At 45.9% G+C, this 16,959-nt stretch overlaps 1 protein-coding gene across 1 annotated transcript in view; it reads left to right on the forward strand.

Annotated features, from left to right (window-relative positions):
* UTP18 (UTP18 small subunit processome component) overlaps window positions 1–3,623 on the forward strand; it is a 39,962-nt gene extending 36,339 nt beyond the window's left edge. Inside the window, exons 12-14 of the mRNA XM_062175592.1 lie at window positions 1,333–1,472; window positions 2,291–2,329; window positions 3,480–3,623. Of these exons, the coding sequence (XP_062031576.1) occupies window positions 1,333–1,472; window positions 2,291–2,315 (165 nt within the window). The 3' untranslated portion in view covers window positions 2,316–2,329; window positions 3,480–3,623. The remainder of the gene's footprint in view (window positions 1–1,332; window positions 1,473–2,290; window positions 2,330–3,479) is intronic.
* Window positions 3,624–16,959: the final 13,336 nt, after the last annotated feature.

A 16,959-nucleotide genomic window follows, 5' to 3' on the forward strand; every position in this document is an offset into this window, starting at 1 on the left:
TGTGCTGTGCAGACTGAACCTGCCCTCCTTATGCTTAGGTCTGGCTCCAGTGTGAGCTGGCTCTCTCTCAATCAGAACAGTTTCACTTGTTGAGTTGGGTTTTCATGATTCAGCTCTCCTTGTGGAGAGATTGCAAAAGGCAAATTGGTTAACACTTAGTTAAAAAACAAAGTGCAATTTTGTGATACTGGGAGACTTGATAACATTTTGAGTATAAGTTGTAAGACAGTATATGACTTTTAAGTTGTATAAAATGAAACTCTTCATTAATGTTTAAATTATCTCTGTGATCAGATTTTAGTTTTTTTAAAAAAATTTTGTTTATTTGAAAGGCAGAGTTAGAGGGGTGATATAGGAGACACAGCAAGAGAGATCTTCCCATCCGCTGGTTCACTCCTCAAATAGATTGATCAGCCAGGGCTGTTCAGGCTGAAGCCAGGAGCCCAGAACTGCTCTCAGGTCTCCCATGTGGGACCAGGGACCCAAGCATTTGGGCTATCTTAAGCTGCTTTCCCAGGTACATTAGCAGGGAGCTGGATCAGAAGTGGAGCAGCAGGTTTAAACTGGTGCCCATATGGGATGCCCATGTTACATGTGGTGGCTTAACCTGCCAGCCCCAGATTTCAGTATTCTTCACTGTGGTCATTAAATTAGGGCATTAGTGGCAACCATTGACTTTTTTTTTTCTTTCAGGATTTATTTATTTGAAAGAGTTACAGAGAGGCAGAGAGAGAGAGAGAGAGAGAGAGATCTGCACTATAGCACTGGCCCTGCAGCTGTTGACTTTCCACTTTAGTTAATTGATTTGTTTATCAGACATTTGAATCTCATAGGCACCATGTTAGATGCCTTATGAATGCTGTCTTTCCTCCCATCCCTTTCACTTAAAGATCATATAAAAAACTTTTAAAAAAATTATTTGAGAGGCAGGAAAAGACAGAAAAAGCTCTCATCTGTTGGTTCATTTACCAAATGTGTGCAATGGCCAGGATTGGATCAAGGCCAGAGCCAGGAGCTCAGTCCAGTTCTTACATGTGGGTGGCAGGGATTCAAGTACTTGCTTCTTCCCAGGATCTGCACTGGCAGGAAACAAGAATTGGGAGCCAGAGCTGAGAATCAAACCCAGGTGTTCCAGTGTGGGATATAGGCATGTTAACCACTGTGCCAACTGTGCACCTTGAGATTTTAATTTTGGAACACTTTGCTAATTGTACTTAAATGTGAGCCACAGTAAAGTGAACTACTTGTTCCAGTAAGAAGACAGAATGCAGAATAAAATTTAAGGAAAATGATTTCTCAGTTGTAATTTAAAACCTTTATTATCTCCTGCAGGTTCACCTTCCTTCCTGTACGGTATTTTCAAACTTTCCAGTTGTTAAAAAGAATATTTCTCATGTTCACACCCTGGATTTTTCTCCCAGAAGTGGGTACTTTGCCTTGGGGAATGAGAAAGGCAAGGCCCTGATGTACAGGTAGGTTGATTTATGTTTAAATTCGCAGGTGCCTGTACTTTTCCTTTGAGGATATGAAAGACAATAGTATATATTCCTGCAGTTACGTTCCAGTTGTAAAATGCGATTTGTTGCAGAGTGTTCACCTGGACTCTCATCTTGATTATCTATTTTGTTTATTTTTCTACCATAAAATATCTCTAGCAGAAAAGTTCACAATGGCTTGTACTGGGCCAGGCTGAAGCCAGGACCCAGGAACTTCATCCTGGTCTCCCACAATCTGCTGGTTCATCATCTGCTGCCTTCCAGGGTGTGCAGTAGGAAGCTGGATTGGAAGGGGAGTAGAGGGACTTGAACCAGGCACTCCAGTATGGATGCTGGCACTCCAAATGGTGCCTTAGCCTGCTCTGCCACACACCCTCTGCTTTGGAAACTGAACTTCTGTTTTTAGAGTAAGCCCCAAAGGCAATTAGACTTGACCAGAGCATTGCTCTCTAGAGTGAGACTGTGTCCAGCTGTACTGACAAGTGGGTGAATCTGACAGTATGTGTGTTGGGTGTGGCTGGGTCAGTATTTTGTAGATCCCAATTTGCAGCTTTGGAGCCAGCTTAATTTTTTCTAAAATCTGAGGCATTGAAATCCTCCCGAATGGTAGACCGAGGAGTCTGGACCTAACTGTGTGGGAGAATTGGGATTAGTTTTTTCCCCCTGATGTCTTCCCAGTTGCTGTTTTGTGATCCGATTGACAATACCTTCAGTAATTGTGGTTTTGTGTACATGACTTGTTTTTCACTTGCACCAATACTCAGGTTGGTTTATTTATTTATTTATTTTTTCAGGTTGCACCATTACTCAGACTTCTAAAGAGATTCTTTGAAGTAAGAAAATCCTTCTGTTATGAGTGGTCAGGCTTGCAGGGGACGCCCGTTAGCCGAACCCCTCGGTTGCTGCGTCTTCAGTTAGGGCAGTGGGATGGGCGTGGGTTTGACCCTTCCTTGTGATTTCTTATCGTGGGTCACAGCAATCCAGCTTTGTTCTTCTGAGGTCAGATCGCTAACCTTGCTTTCACTAATTGTCATAAAAGCTGTTGCTACTGAGCGTGTTTAATCTGCAGACAGAGTAGACTTAATAGAGGCATCCTCAGATAGAGCTGTTGCTTGAGTCCTTTTACTGTTCGCATTTCTCCAGAGGTCAGTATGTGGCTTGCCCTGTTTCCCAGAGCTCAGTAATGGCCGCACATTAGTTTTGCCACCCAGTACTTCAGATCCAGAGCATGCTTCCCTTTTGTGGCATGATCTTTGACCTCACGTGGTGGCCTGGAGGTTGAACTTCAGCTTAGCTCACTGTTTGGACTTCTTGTAGATTCATGGATGTTGAGCAGAGTATGGGAGTACAGATAGACTTTTTTTTTTTTTTTAAAGATTTATTTATTAGAGAATTGAAAATGAGAATGGAAGGGGAGAGGGAGAGGGAAAGGGGAGGGTTGCGAGTGGGAGGGAGGTTATGGGGGCGGGGGAGAAAGCCATTGTAATCCATAAGCTGTACTTTGGAAATTTATATTCATTAAATAAAAGTTAAAAAAAAAGAAAAAAATTATTTATTTATTTGAAAGAGTTACAGAGAGGCAGAGGCAGAAGCAGAGAGGTCTTTTTTCCGCTGGTTCGTTCCCCAGATGGCCACAATGGCTGGAGTTGTGCTGATCCGAAGCCGGGAGCCAGGAGCTTCTGGGTCTCCTATGTGGGTGCAGGAGCCCAAGCACCTGGGCCATCCTCCGCTGTTTTCCCAGGCACTTTAGCAGGGAGCTGGATCGGAAGTGGAGCAGCCAGGTCTCGAGCCAGCACCCATATGGGATGCCAGCACTGCAGGCGGTGGCTTTACCCGCTATGCCATAGCGCCAGCCTCGCAGATAGGTTTCATGAAGGAAATGGATTTGTAAAATAGAAGGGCTTTGAGCCAGGAAGGCCAGTGCATGTTAGCTGGTGACCAGCAGCTGTCAGTCAAGTATGTGATTTCTTCTGTTCTTTTCAGGTCCAGTTGAAGCCCAAGAGAAGCCTGTCCTGTTACATCTTTTCAGAAACTTTCCTGACTGTGGTACTGCAGGGATAATGATTAACAGAGTCAGCTGTGCTTAAGTTAGTGGCAGTGCCTTAATAAACACATGGCGGCTTTTGTTTGAAAGTAAATGTGTGTGGTTCTTCTCCCGGCACACAGCATGCACGCAAACACACAGACACAAACAACTTGGGTGCATTTCTTTGAAGACTGAACATGAGAAACTAAAATGCCTGTCTGTGGCCAGAAACTATAATAAAAGCAGAGATGGTCCTGCTTCGCAGTTAGCCCTGATGGCTTTCCCCCTCTAGCACAGATCTCCCTGCACATGGAGCCTAGGCTAACAGATACTCTGATGAGCTGTGGAGGTCACCTCACTTGATGTGAGAGCTCATGGGATGAGTTACTTCAAGTCTCCTACTACAAACCACTGTCATTGTTACATGTGAAACTCTGGTACTCTTGTCCTACAATAATGATTAACCACTCCCCTCCTAGAACTGTTCCCTGAAATGCTCCATTTAATTTAGCTTCCAAAACTCTTTAATCATAATATAACCTTGCATTAGAGAAGGTCCTGCATTTCTTCGGAAAGACTGAAACTATATCAAGCATTTAAAAAGTATTATAAAAAACAAAAAGTTTAAAGAGATTGCAAAGGTGGGTTATGAAAAGTACTCTGGAGGTCTAAAGCTTTCAACCCACTTCTTGGAGGTAGTTTTTCAAGTGACAAAAAGTGGCTGTGCCCAATGAATGGTGGGTCCCAATGTGGTGTGTAGGTCCCGCTGTAGCATGTCGAGGAGACAGCATAGGTCCTGCTGTCACGTGTCAAGCAGTGTGGGCCTCCCTGTAGCGTGTCTGGCTGACAGTGCTTGATCCCACTGTAGTCAAGCAGACAACATAGGTACCGCTGTAGTATATTAAGCATACTGCAGGGTGTCTTGGTGTCTTCCAGAGCCTTCCTGCTCTGTTGGATGTGACCCAGTTCTGGGTCACATCTGGGAAGTATGGGGTGTGTTGACTTATCCCAACAACTTTTTAATATATTTATTTAGATTTATTTGAAGTGGAGAGAGAACTCCTATCTGCTGATTCACTTTCCAAATGCTGGAAACAGCCGTGCCTGAACCAGGCTAAAGCCAGGAGCCTGGAGCTCAATCCAGGCCTCCTTTGCGAGTGACAGGGACCTAATGTGAGCATTTGCAGGAAGCTGGAATTGAGAGCAGAGCCAGGAGTTGAACCCAGGTACTTCATAATGGGATGCGGGCATCCCAAGCACTGTCTTACTACGTTACTGCTCAGGGGCTGCTACCTCCCGTCTGCCAGCATCTTTCTTTGTTTTTTTTTCCCTTAAGATTTATTTATTTATTTGAAAGAGTTTGAAGGAGAGGCAGAGAGAAAGAGGTCTTCCATCTGCTGGTTCACTCCCCAATTGGCTGCAACAGCTGGAGCCATGCTGATCCGAAGTCAGGAACCAGGAGCTTCTTCCGGGTCTCCAATGTGGGTGCAGGGGCCCAAGGACTTGGGCCATCTTCCACTGCTTTCCCAGGCCATAGCAGAGAGCTGGATTGGAACTGGAACAGCCAAGACTGGAACTGGCGCCCATGTGGCATGCTGGCACTGCAGGTTGTGGCTTTACCCACTATGCCACAGTGCTGGCCCCACACCAGCATCATTCTAAAAGGTTTGCTATTAAGATAGACTGTTGCTGTCTAATTGTGGAGATATGTTCTCTGCCCTGTTTTTCTGCAAGATCTTCCGTAGCAAATAGTATTAATACTAAAACTTCAAATTCCTGTAGCCATTTGGCTTGTTAGTGCTGTTTCGCTCTCGAGTCGCTAGAGGGCAGTGTTGGACTATGTGAGCAGCTGCAGGCCAGGCTTTCTAGTCTGTTACCTGGTTGTCTGGCTTCCGCTAAATCAGTTTGTTTCAGAAATGGACACCAGACCTTACTTATGCTTATTTTGCATATGGTTTCCAGTTCCCAGGAGTGTGAAGATTTACAGGAATTTGTCGTTCTAGAGAAAATGATGGGAGCAGTTTAAGTTTTAACTATACTTTGTTAAAATCTCTACATCATTTTTATATTCTGCTAGGAGCAAAGAATTTTCAGTTCTAACCCCCAGGGTAGACAGATGTGCTCTTTGTTCCACAGAGAGAGATGCTACCAATTCTGTATTTGTCTTAATAGTATTTCCCTCTCAGTGGAAGGGACTGGAGTCAGTTTCTCATTGCCTCTCATTATATTCAGTGCCAGCTAATGATTCAAGGACGTGAGAGCCACGACAGGCACTCTGCACAATTCTGTATTTGCAGTTGCTCCGGCAGCACGAGTGTGGCCCTGACGCCTGGCTGGGGGACCATCTTGAGCTCAGAGGTAGTGTTTTGCCATCCAGGGCCACGTGGGATGATCTAGGATCTACTTGGAGTGATGGAGAAGTTGGAATCTTTGATGTGTCTTGTTTGCCTCTTCCCCATCACTAGCAGTACTCTGAATAATTATCAGCCATTCCATAGAACTTTTGTTGTCCTTCCAGTGGAAGAAATCAAAGTCATAAAATAAATTTACTAGTTCCTTGGAGAAAGTATTACACCCCGTCCCCCAACTTACTGCCACATTCTTCACGTGTATTTTAACATTTTTTTCCTGCTAGTATTTTTTTTTTCAACTTTTTGTCTCCAACATCTAGTTAATGCTTGTGCCATATACTAGATGTATAACTTTGTGAGCTTTTAAAAGAATCTAGGGGATGGCACTGTGGCACTGACTTGCTGTATGGGAGCTCTGGTTTGAGTCCTGGCCTTTCCACTTCTGATCCAGCTGCCTGCTACGTGTTGCCTGGGAAAGCAGCTGGTGGTGGCCCAAGTACTTGGACTCCTGTCACCTACATGGGAGACCAAGTTCCAGGCTCCTGGCTTCAGTCTGGCCCAGCCCTGCAGTTGTGGGCCATTTTGGAGGTAGGGAGCGTGAACCAGCCGATGGAATATCTCTGTCTTTCCCTCTCTGTCACTCTGCCTTTCAAATAAATTTTTTAATCTGATTTGATTACAGATAGAGCAAAGGTTACATATAGGGTAATGGCTAAGGACACATTTTATGAGTTCCAAATGAAGATCTGTGGGCTCACTGGAGATGTGGGAATTGTGTGCTTCTCTCAGATGTGAGAGACTGTCTGGCAGGTGGAATGTGTGAATGCAGAAATGATGGAACCTTAGGTGTTCTCGTCGTTGACACAGCGGGCAGCTCAGAACACCTGGGAACTGAGACAGTTTGGGGTTAAGCTGTAGAGAGGAGCTGAAGAGTGAACGTGGAAGCCTAGGCACAGATGGACTGTGGGTAGCCAAAGACCAAACTCAAGCCCAGATGCTGAGTTGAAAATAACCCGTGTGTCTGGGAAGCACCTGGCTGTGTTGTTTTCACCGGCCGGTAGGTGGCGCTAGCGGCCGCCCCTTGGGCCCGGCCTGGGGAAAGGGCGTCGTTCCCGCTCAAACCCTGGTCTTCTGTGGCCCTCAGGGCGGCGGATGTCAGGCGCGACTGCCGGAGAGGGAAGCGCTTAGTAGGCGCCGATGAGCAGGCCTTCTTGTGGCCGCTGGCGAAGGGAAACGGGAAGGCCTGGTACCTGGGGAGACCCGGCACGGGGCGCAGCGCCTCGGGCTGAGGCCCAGCAGGTGGCGCCGAGCGGGTGGCGCCTCTCCGTGAGGCCCGCGTCTTCACCCCGGGCGCCTCCCGGCCTTGGGGGCCCGCCAGCGCCGCAGGGTCTCCTCAGACGTGCGGCCCGGGGCGGCGCGGAACCAGCACCTCCTAGGGCTTCCTTGATGGCCGCTGTGCTGTCAACTCCAACAGCGGCCGGGCCGGGCGCAGAGGACCTGGATTTTAAACCTGGAGACCCTCCGCTCCCTGGTGGAAGTGCCCTGCCAAGGTGACTCGATTTGTTCCTGTCAGACCTGCACTTGGGAGCCGGGCTTTTTTTTTTTTAAAGGATTTATTTCTTTGAAAGAGTGACACAGAGAGGGGACAGAAAGAGACAGATCTTCCATCTACGGGTCCACTCTCCAAATGGCCGCAACGGTCAGGACCGGGCCAGGCAGAAGCCAGGAGCCTGGAGCCGGGAGCTCCATCTGGGTCTCCACCTCGTGGGTGGCAGGGGCCCAGGCCCTGGGGCCAACTGCTGCTTTCCCAGATGCATCAGCAGGGAGCTGGATCAGAAGCAGAGCAGTGGGACTTGAACCAGTGCTCCAATGTGGGATGTTGGCATTGCAAGCGTGGCTTAACCTGCTGCACCACAGCGCTGGCCCTGGGGATCCAGGTGATGTGCACGTTAAAGCTCGTTCTACTCCAGTGCCCCTTGCTCTCCAGGCTCTTTGTGGGGCCCCCCTGGGGCTGCCTCTTAACCCCCAGAGAGTAAGAAAGGCCTGGAGTCTGGGCTCCAAATAGCTTCGTCTTTTCTCCTTGGCAAACAGAAGGCTGTGTTGGGCAACCCCCAAACTTGCAGGAGCTCCCGGGTCTCTGGCTGTCTCTCAGGGATAGGCTGGGAGTGGAGGGAGGGTACAACGCCCTCTCCTGCCAGTTCCCCGAGCCTGTCCTGCAGTGACAGGGTGCGGACTACACCCTGGAGTCTCCTTACACGGCTCAGTCCACTCGGAGGTGGCCCTGAAGCCCCACGCCTGCTTTGCTTGTGGAGGAGCTGCTTCTGGGTAGCGCTTGGTACCTGCTGTGTAGCATCCGTGGTCCAGGCCTCTCTGTAGCCAGGCCTCTGGGAGGCACATCGGAGGCCCAGAACCCGGAGTCACTCTGGGTTTAACGCCAGCCTTCACTTGGGAAAAGTAAACTCTCCACGGCTCAGTTTCTTTGCCTGGAGAAGAGGGACAACAGTAAAGGCCCTTTGGTTGGGCTGATGGGGGCTTCAGAGGTGCACCTGTCTGTAAGGCACGTGGCCCCTGCCTGGCACTCAGAGCAAGCATTCAGTGAAAGCCAGTGCTTAGTATTTGCTCATCTGATCCTTACTGCATCGCTGGGACGCGGGCAGGGCAGGTGCTATTAACCCTTTTATGCCCCTGGGGAGACTGGGTTTCAGAAATGTTAAATGACTTGAGCTGAGGTCGCAAAGCCGGTAAATGGCAGTCAGGACCCCAGGTAGCGGAGCTCTGAGTCCTGTGCTCTTGGAGTGGCCTCTGAAATGAATGCCGTTTCCCTTGGGGACCTTCCTGAGCGGCTCTCATGTCTGTGAATTCTCTCCCCTTCCAGCCGCTCCTCTGGTCAGAATCTCTAGAAACCTGAGAGTCAAACCTCTGTCTGTTGCTGTGAGTTCAGGATGCAGGGCCCTCTGGGGGACTCAGGAAGACGCTGCCATTTGCTGCAAGGCAGGCAGGTTGCGGCCCATGTGCGAGTGCTTGAGCCTTGACCAGGAGTCCCTCCAACTTGAAATGAAAACCTGTCATGTGTTTATGCAACTGAAAAGATATCCAGAATGATTTAATTTGATGACAGGTATCGAACATGTAAGAGAAACTACTGAAAAGTGCCTAATGCATTTTTACACCACTGCACTGTGTACGAATGATAACGTCTCCTGCAAGGCTGGAGCTGCTTGCTGTGTGTTTTTTTTTTTTTTAATAGAGTTAGTGTGAGAGAGAGAGAGAGAGAGAGAGAGAGAGAGAAAGGTCTTTCCTCTGTTGGCTCACCCCCCAAATGGCCGCTATGGCCATCGCTGCACCAATCCGAAGCCAGGAGCCAGGTGCTTCTTCCAGGTCTCCCAAGCGGGTGCAGGGGCCCAAGCACCTGGGCCATCCTCCACTGCCCTCCCAGGCCACAGCAGAGAGTTCGACCAGAAGAGGAGCAACTGGGGCTAGAACCCAGCACCCACATAGGATGCTGGTGCCGCAGGTGGAGGATTAACCAAGTGAGCCACGGCGCCGGCCCCGGAACTGCTTGCTGTTATGTGTTATCAAGGACATTTTGTTTTGTTCAGTGAAACATTGAGGTTTTTTTTTTTTTTTTTTTTTTTTTTGACAGGCAGAGTGGACAGTGAGAGAGAGACAGAGAGAAAGGTCTTCCTTTTGCCGTTGGTTCACCCTCCAATGGCCGCCGCGGTAGCGCGCTGCGGCCGGCGCACCGCGCTGATCCGATGGCAGGAGCCAGGTGCTTCTCCTGGTCTCCCATGGGGTGCAGGGCCCAAGGGCTTGGGCCATCCTCCACTGCACTCCCTGGCCACAGCAGAGAGCTGGCCTGGAAGAGGGGCAACCGGGACAGGATCGGTGCCCCGATCGGGACTAGAACCCAGTGTGCCGGGTGTGCAAGGCGGAGGATTAGCCTATTGAGCCGCGGCGCCGGCCAAAACATTGAGTTTTGTCTTCTCTGCCGTCTGATGGCGGCCGGTGGTCATCAGCGCTTCCTCACTCTCTCACCTCTGGTATACGCGTTTCTGAAGTGAAGTTCTCTTTCATCGATTGGCTGGGGGACTCTCGGCACATAGCCGAGCCTCTCAGAGCCTCAGCTGTCACATCTGAATTGATGATAACTGTCTTACAGACAGGGGCAAAGGGTTCAAGGAGATGGTGTGTGTGAAGGGTGTTGCATAGCTGTCGCGGACAGTTGGTGGCTTGGTGGCCAGCCGGAGGTCACCTTCAAGACCTTGTGTGTCTGTAGCCCTTCAACTTAGCCATCATAGTTGCAGTCATGATGTCATCTGCTGCTGAACCTGTGAGGCACCCAGGCCCAGTGTTCATTAGAAAGGTATTCAGGTAGGGCCACATCACCTTACAAAACCTTTGTCAACTCTGCCTCGAAGTCTCCCATGTACTTTACCTTTTTGTGTTTGTTTAAAGATTTATTTATTTATTTGAAAGGCAGAGTCATAGAGAGGTAGAGGCAGAGAAAGAGAGAGGAGAGGTCTTCCATCCACTGGTTCACACCCCAAGTGGCTGCAATGGCTGGAGCTTCTTTCAGATCTCCCATGCAGGTGCAGGGCCCAAGCACTTGGGCCATCTTCTACTGCTTTTCCAGGCCACAGCAGAGAGCTGGATCGGAAGAGGAGCAGCCGGGACTAGAACTGGCGCCTATATAGGATGCTTGTGCTTTAGGCTAGGCTGTTAACCTGCTGTGCCACAGCGCCAGTCCCATGTATTCCACCTTTACTTAAGCATACCTTAAATTTTTCAACAGAAGAATCAGATACAAAACCCCACACATAACAGATGTATGGCTTGCTGATTGGTTAGAAGGCAAAACCCACCCAAGTCAGAAAATAGCACTTTTGTCACCCATCCCAGAACCCTGCCCCATGCACTGTTGGAATCCAATGCTGTCTCTTTTCCTATAAGTAACCTTTTAGAGTTTTCATTCCCTTGCTTTTTAAAGCTTTTCTTTTAAATACAAATGTGCATCCTGTAGTGCAATAGTTTAGTATTACTCATTTAAAAATGTGATATTTTTGAGAAGTCTCTTAATCTGTATATTCCTCCTCCATCTCTCTTACTTATCTGTTGAAGAATTCAAGCCGATCGATATGTGGAGTTTCCCACAGTCTGAGTTTGCTGACAGCATACCTCTGGTGTAGCTCAGCATGGCCCTCAGGCCTTTGTATTTTCTACACATTGCCAGGTAGATCAGAGAATGGACCAGAACTCAGGTTCAGTCTCAGGCAAGACCATTGGTGGTGTTGGGCATGACTTCAGCAGGTGCATCATGTTTGATGGGCTCTCTTTTTACTGTGTTAGTGTCCATTTGTATTTAAGGTCAATGAGGGGTGCAGGATGGTGACATTCTACCTTTTCATTTTCACTTATTAGTTGGAATATTTTAAAAAAGGGATACCTACCTTCATTTATGGTTTAGTTGTTCAGTAATACAGTTCATATGGGAAAGGCAGAACAAGTGCTACATACTTCCCTTTATTGTTTTTAAAGATTTATTTATTTGAAAGTCAGAGCTCCAGAACGAGAGAGAGAGAGAGGCAGAGACAGAGATCTTCTGTCTGCTGGTTCACTCCCCAGATGGCTGCATTGTCTGGGGCTTGGCCAGGATAAAGCCAGGAGCCAGGAGCTTTATCTAGGTCTCCTACGTGGGTGCAGAGGCCCAAGCACTTGGGCCATCCTCCACTGCTTTCCCAGGCCATTGGCTGGGAACTGGATTGGAAGTGGTGCAGCCAGGATTTGACCTGGCACTCACATGGGGTGCTGGCGCTGCAGGTGTCTGTTTCCCTGGCTGTGAAATCTCTTATTCCTGCTGAGGAATGACTTCTGGCAAAGGTTTTTTTTTGGTTTTGTTTTTAAAATAGCTTCCTCACTATATAGTACATTTTCTCACTATTTGGTATACTATTTGGCAAGATATTCTTGGCTCATATTGTATATTTCTCACTCTGGAATCACTGACTTCTTTGAATGAGAAATATATTTCTTTTTTTAAGTTGTAAGTTTTTAATTTTTTAAGATATTTATTTTTTATTTGAGAGGCAGAGTTACAGAGAGAGGGAGAAACAGAGAGAGAGAGAGAGAGTGAGATCTTCCATCCACTGGTTCAGTCCCCAAATAGCCACAATGGCCAGAACTGGGCTGGTCTGAAGCCAGGAGCCAGGAGCTTCTTCCAGTTCTCTCACGTGGGTGCGGGGGCTCAAGCACTTGGGCCATCTTCTGCTGCTTTCCCAGGTGCATTAGCAGGGAGCTGGATTGGAAGTGGAGTAGCTGGGACTAGAACTGGCACCCATATGAGATGCTGATGTCACAGGTGGCGGCTTTACGAGCTATGCCACAGAGCCAGCCCTGAGCAATTGTATTCCAAGAGCATACTTTGGTTGCTGGTGATGTTGTTTATATTGATAATGGTCATTATTTCTAGACCTTTTCAGTAGACAGAACTGGGGGTGAGTTGGAGTGGAGATTTGTTGCATGATAACTGGATTTTTTTTTTTTTTTAAGTGAAAGGGTTTATTGGGGAACACCCTACAGACTGGAGTGAAGGGGCGGCGAAGGAAAAAGAAAGAGAGAAAGAGAGTATACGAGAGAAACAGAGAGGAGAGGAGCTAGCAAGGAGAGAAGATAGAGCAGAGGAGAGAGGAGAGTAGAGCCAAGAGAGAAGAACCAAGAGGCAAGAGAGCACGTGTTCAGGAACAGGCCCTTTTAAAACTTTGCCTGAGGGCGGGCAGGGAAGCAGGAGCAGCGAATCCCATTAGGATGGGGGTGGAGCCTGGCTCAGGTAGCTGGGCCATGCAGCCACCTGGCTAAAACTGCGCCAGTTTCCTAACATTCCCCCCTTTTGTTTTTTATAAAGCAGGATTTGTATGGGATTACATTAGTCCCAAAAGTCCAGAAGGGTTAGAGGGATGATGATCTGTCTTTAGAGCTACTTCCTGCTGACATAGGGCAATGAGGTACTCTTTGCTGGCATGGGGCGATGTCTCAGGCCACTGTCTCCTGGGTGGGGAGTATATCCTTGTAGCAGCATTTGGTTGACCACCTGGTTGTTGAAGGCCTTTGTTTGTTCCATTATAACCTGCTGTAAACACTTAGACACTGTAGTATAAAAGACAGGGTGAGAATAGTAATGATCCTAAGAGTAGCCTTAACCAGGTAATGAGAGGATTTCATAGAGAGGAAATGGGGGGTCTCTGGACCCTTGTGGGGACAGTTTGATATATGTGGCTTAAAGCTGATTCCAGCCAAGACTAGAGAAAGGCCACTTAACTTTTGCAGGTAGTGGGGTTTGTCTGTAGAGAAATTGTGAACAATTATACAACATTAAGTGGGGGAGAGGACCATCAGTACACACAGGTTGGGAGAAGAGTCATTGGTGGTAGAGGTTATGAAGGAATGAGGCCCAAGAGGGCTAGACAGAGGACAGAGTTCTTATTAGAGAACCTAAGAAAGGTGCTGTCTAAGCTACAATTAAGTTTTCTGATTGAGAGGCAAATAGAACCTGACAGAAGGGCTTGATAATAGTCTGGTGGGCTTTAGGCCTTGTAAATTATGAGGCTCAGACTCATCTATCTCTTCATATAGCCTACATCCTAAGGGAGGTGTGGACCTCCTTGGGGAAGGCACCCTATTGACTTCCATTACCTAGCTGGCCTGGGAGGAGGGCTGGCCGGGTTAAGGCAGGTGGCATCTCTAACAGGAAATTTTCAGTTCTGCCTGCAATGTTACTGACCCTACTTGGCTGTCCCTTCAGCTGCGGTGGTCACTTTGGAAGCTGTGCTGAGTGAAGGGCTTTTCAGCTTAGAGCCAATAAGATCTGTGGCTCTGACCTGGTCATCCTTCGACTCCAGAGCAGGTCCATTTCTAGTGATCCAACTCTTGGCTGGCGGAACTGTCAGGGCTCTTCATAAGCTGACTTCTGCTGAAGCCCAGGCTTACCACATTGAAAGCCACTGCAGTCGACTGGCATGTTGGGTCTCCTTGAGGGCAGATCACTGTACAGAGCTGCCTATAATAGGCTGCCACCTATCTTTACATTTCTGATGCCTTGCTTTCTCTTCCTTCTGGTTTTTGTTAAAGCAGACCAGAGGATGCAAGTCAAGGGGGTGCTCAAGTCCCATCTCTAATCTTCAGTGGTCTAAACTAGAAGTCTATAGTTACAGGCATATTCTGTAGTAGTTTCTCTAAGGTAGACAATGCCCATGAGGAAAATTATATTCTCACTTTAAAACTTTCTTTCCCTTTGTTCTGAAAGGGAGGTCTTTCCTGTTTACTGTTTACCTCGCTGATGGCGAAGTAAATCTGCTATGAAATTATAATCTAAGCTCTTATTTTGGCTATGCTATTACAGAAAAATGTTAGTCATCTATTTTATAAGATCTAAAATCAAATTTTGCATCTTGGAGATTCCTTCATAATAGAATTAGTTTCCTACCTTGAAGAGAACAGAGAAATGAAAGAACAAGTCAGGCTTAGAATAGAGAAATGAGGGAGCAAGTCCCAGATTGCTTACTGACAATGGCAATATCACATGAAAACTTAGCAAACAGTTTCAACCATTAGATAACAACTTAAGAAAACATTTACCAGAAGGTCCAATGCCTTCCATAAATATTAAGAATATATATATTTGGAAACATCTCTTGAATATTTAACATGGTGTAGCTTGTTTAACCAGCAAATTCAAGCACAAACATATCAAATGTTTTTAGTTTCTTTCTACCAACAAGTTTAAAATATATGATACAGAGATTCAGGTCACATGAATTAAAATGTATCTTTGATTAATTTTAGCAGTTTAAATTGATAATCAATCTTATCTATAATCCAATTAAAATAAAACTCTTAATAAATTTTCCCATGTAGACATACAATATGTATACACATATAACATAATAGAGCATAGCTGTTTTAATAGCTTTTTTAAAAAATCTAACTTCTGTTTGTAAATTACCAATTGATTTGAATTACTTTTTGTTTTTAGTAACCTCAGCCATACTTTCTCTCAGTTGGTACCTTTAATACATTATTGGCTTCATCTGTTTACAAAGCCATCCCAAAATACTGAATACAATAGAAGTGGCTGGAAAAAGTTCATCAGAACCTATAGGACAGCTGAACACAGAACTAACAATTCTTTAGTTTTATGAGCAACAAATCTGATATAAAACTGTGGATGACGAAAGACTTTAAGTTGCTGTGTTTAAAATTATAAACTCATTAACCAAAAAGAGGCACTTGCTTACTTCACACAGTATTTTTTTGAGAGTACCTGTAGGATTTTACAAAGCATTTAACCCTTTAGGCCTCTGGGGCTTTTCATTAACATAACTATCATGTCTAGTAACACAAGATCATTAGACTTTTTAATTTTTAGATCTTTGTAGCAGTAGCATTTTATATTATAGAAATTTAAAATTTAGTACCACTTCACATCTTGACAGTACTTCTAACATAATCCAAACAGCCTGATTAGTTGGTGTCTCTGCAAGATGAGAGACATAGGTCCTTTGATTTTTTCAGTTGGGCCCGAACTGGAAAAATCGAAGTCCAAAATTTACTGGAAATTTCAGAGTCCAAATTTTTTGAAACTTTGATTTTTTGAATGCCTGTCAAGAATGCCAGGAAGGCTCAAAATCCAAAATATCTGGATGAAATAAGATTTAACATCATGACATAATATAGACCAAATTTGATCATCTCGTTACAAGGTAATTATTTAAACGTTTGAAAATAAGCACATATTTAAATAACCCATAGCTCTTAATAAAAATTCAGCTGTTTTTAAACAATTAGAATTTAACAGATATCAAGAGAACATAATAGATTACTCTAACTTATTGCTTTAACAGAGGATCAGATTTTAATTCTATGTCAAAGAGAAATAGATTAGTATACTTGTGATGTTTTTCGTCTGCCAATGTCCTTGATTTACATTTTGAAATAACCCATTAAAAATTTTCAGAGTAAGATTAAAGTAACACATCAAATTTCAGTCTGAGTTACTTTAAACAATGTTGAACTATTTTCATAGTTTATGAATTAACCCAAATAGATTTTATATAGAATATAACATGTTGAGTATACAAAAGTTTACATTTAGACACATTTCATTTGCCTTTACCCAATTTAAATTAGCAGTTACATCTAAATGACTTAAAATGCTGATGGCATATATCTATCTGAATTTAATTAAAATTAAAATTGCATTCATCTAAGACAAGTACTAATTACCCATTGTTATTTCATTGAGTACTGATTACCTGGAAACCTGTTAAAATAAATCGCAAAATAAGTTCGGTAAGTTACGAAGCAATATTTTTAAAGGTAGTGATATCCCTAGATTTAAAGAAAAATTACAGTGGGCCAGGTCCATGCAGGAAACCTGATCCTCCTGTCTGGCTTGCTCTTGATAAAACAAAAGGAGCCCTCAGAAGGATGGGATACCTAATTTGTTTCTCAATAAGCAGGGAGCCCAAAAGGAGGGGACTACCATTCCCTTGCTATTCTTTTTTTTTTTTTGACAGGCAGAGTGGATAGTGAGAGAGAGAGAGAGAGAGAGAAAGGTCTTCCTTTGCCGTTGGTTCACCCTCCAATGGCCGCTGCAGCCGGCGCATCTCGCTGATCCGAAGGCAGGAGCCAGGTGCTTCTCCTGGTCTCCCTTGCAGGTGCAGGGCCCAAGCACTTGGGCCACCCTCCACTGCCTTCCCGGGCCACAGCAGAGAGCTGGCCTGGAAGAGGGCAACCGGGATAGAATCCAGTGCCCCAACCGGGATTAGAACCCGGTGTGCCTGTGCCTCAAGGCGGAGGATTAGCCTGTTAAGCCATGGCCGGCCTCCCTTGCTATTCTTATGGTAAGACTGGGACAAGAGAGGGACAAAAGACCAGTTGGAGACCATGGAGACCGCCATTCCCAAACTGTTAAGACAGAGATAGTAGACTTTGAGACATGACTGGTTCTAAGATAAAAATCCGAATTTCTAGATGGGAGGGGGAGATACCATGAGAGTTGGGGTAGGAGCTAGGGAGGAAGTACACGTGGGCA

The sequence above is a fragment of the Lepus europaeus genome, chromosome 18, assembly GCF_033115175.1.
Source record: "Lepus europaeus isolate LE1 chromosome 18, mLepTim1.pri, whole genome shotgun sequence".
Classification (NCBI taxonomy): Eukaryota; Metazoa; Chordata; class Mammalia; order Lagomorpha; family Leporidae; genus Lepus; species Lepus europaeus.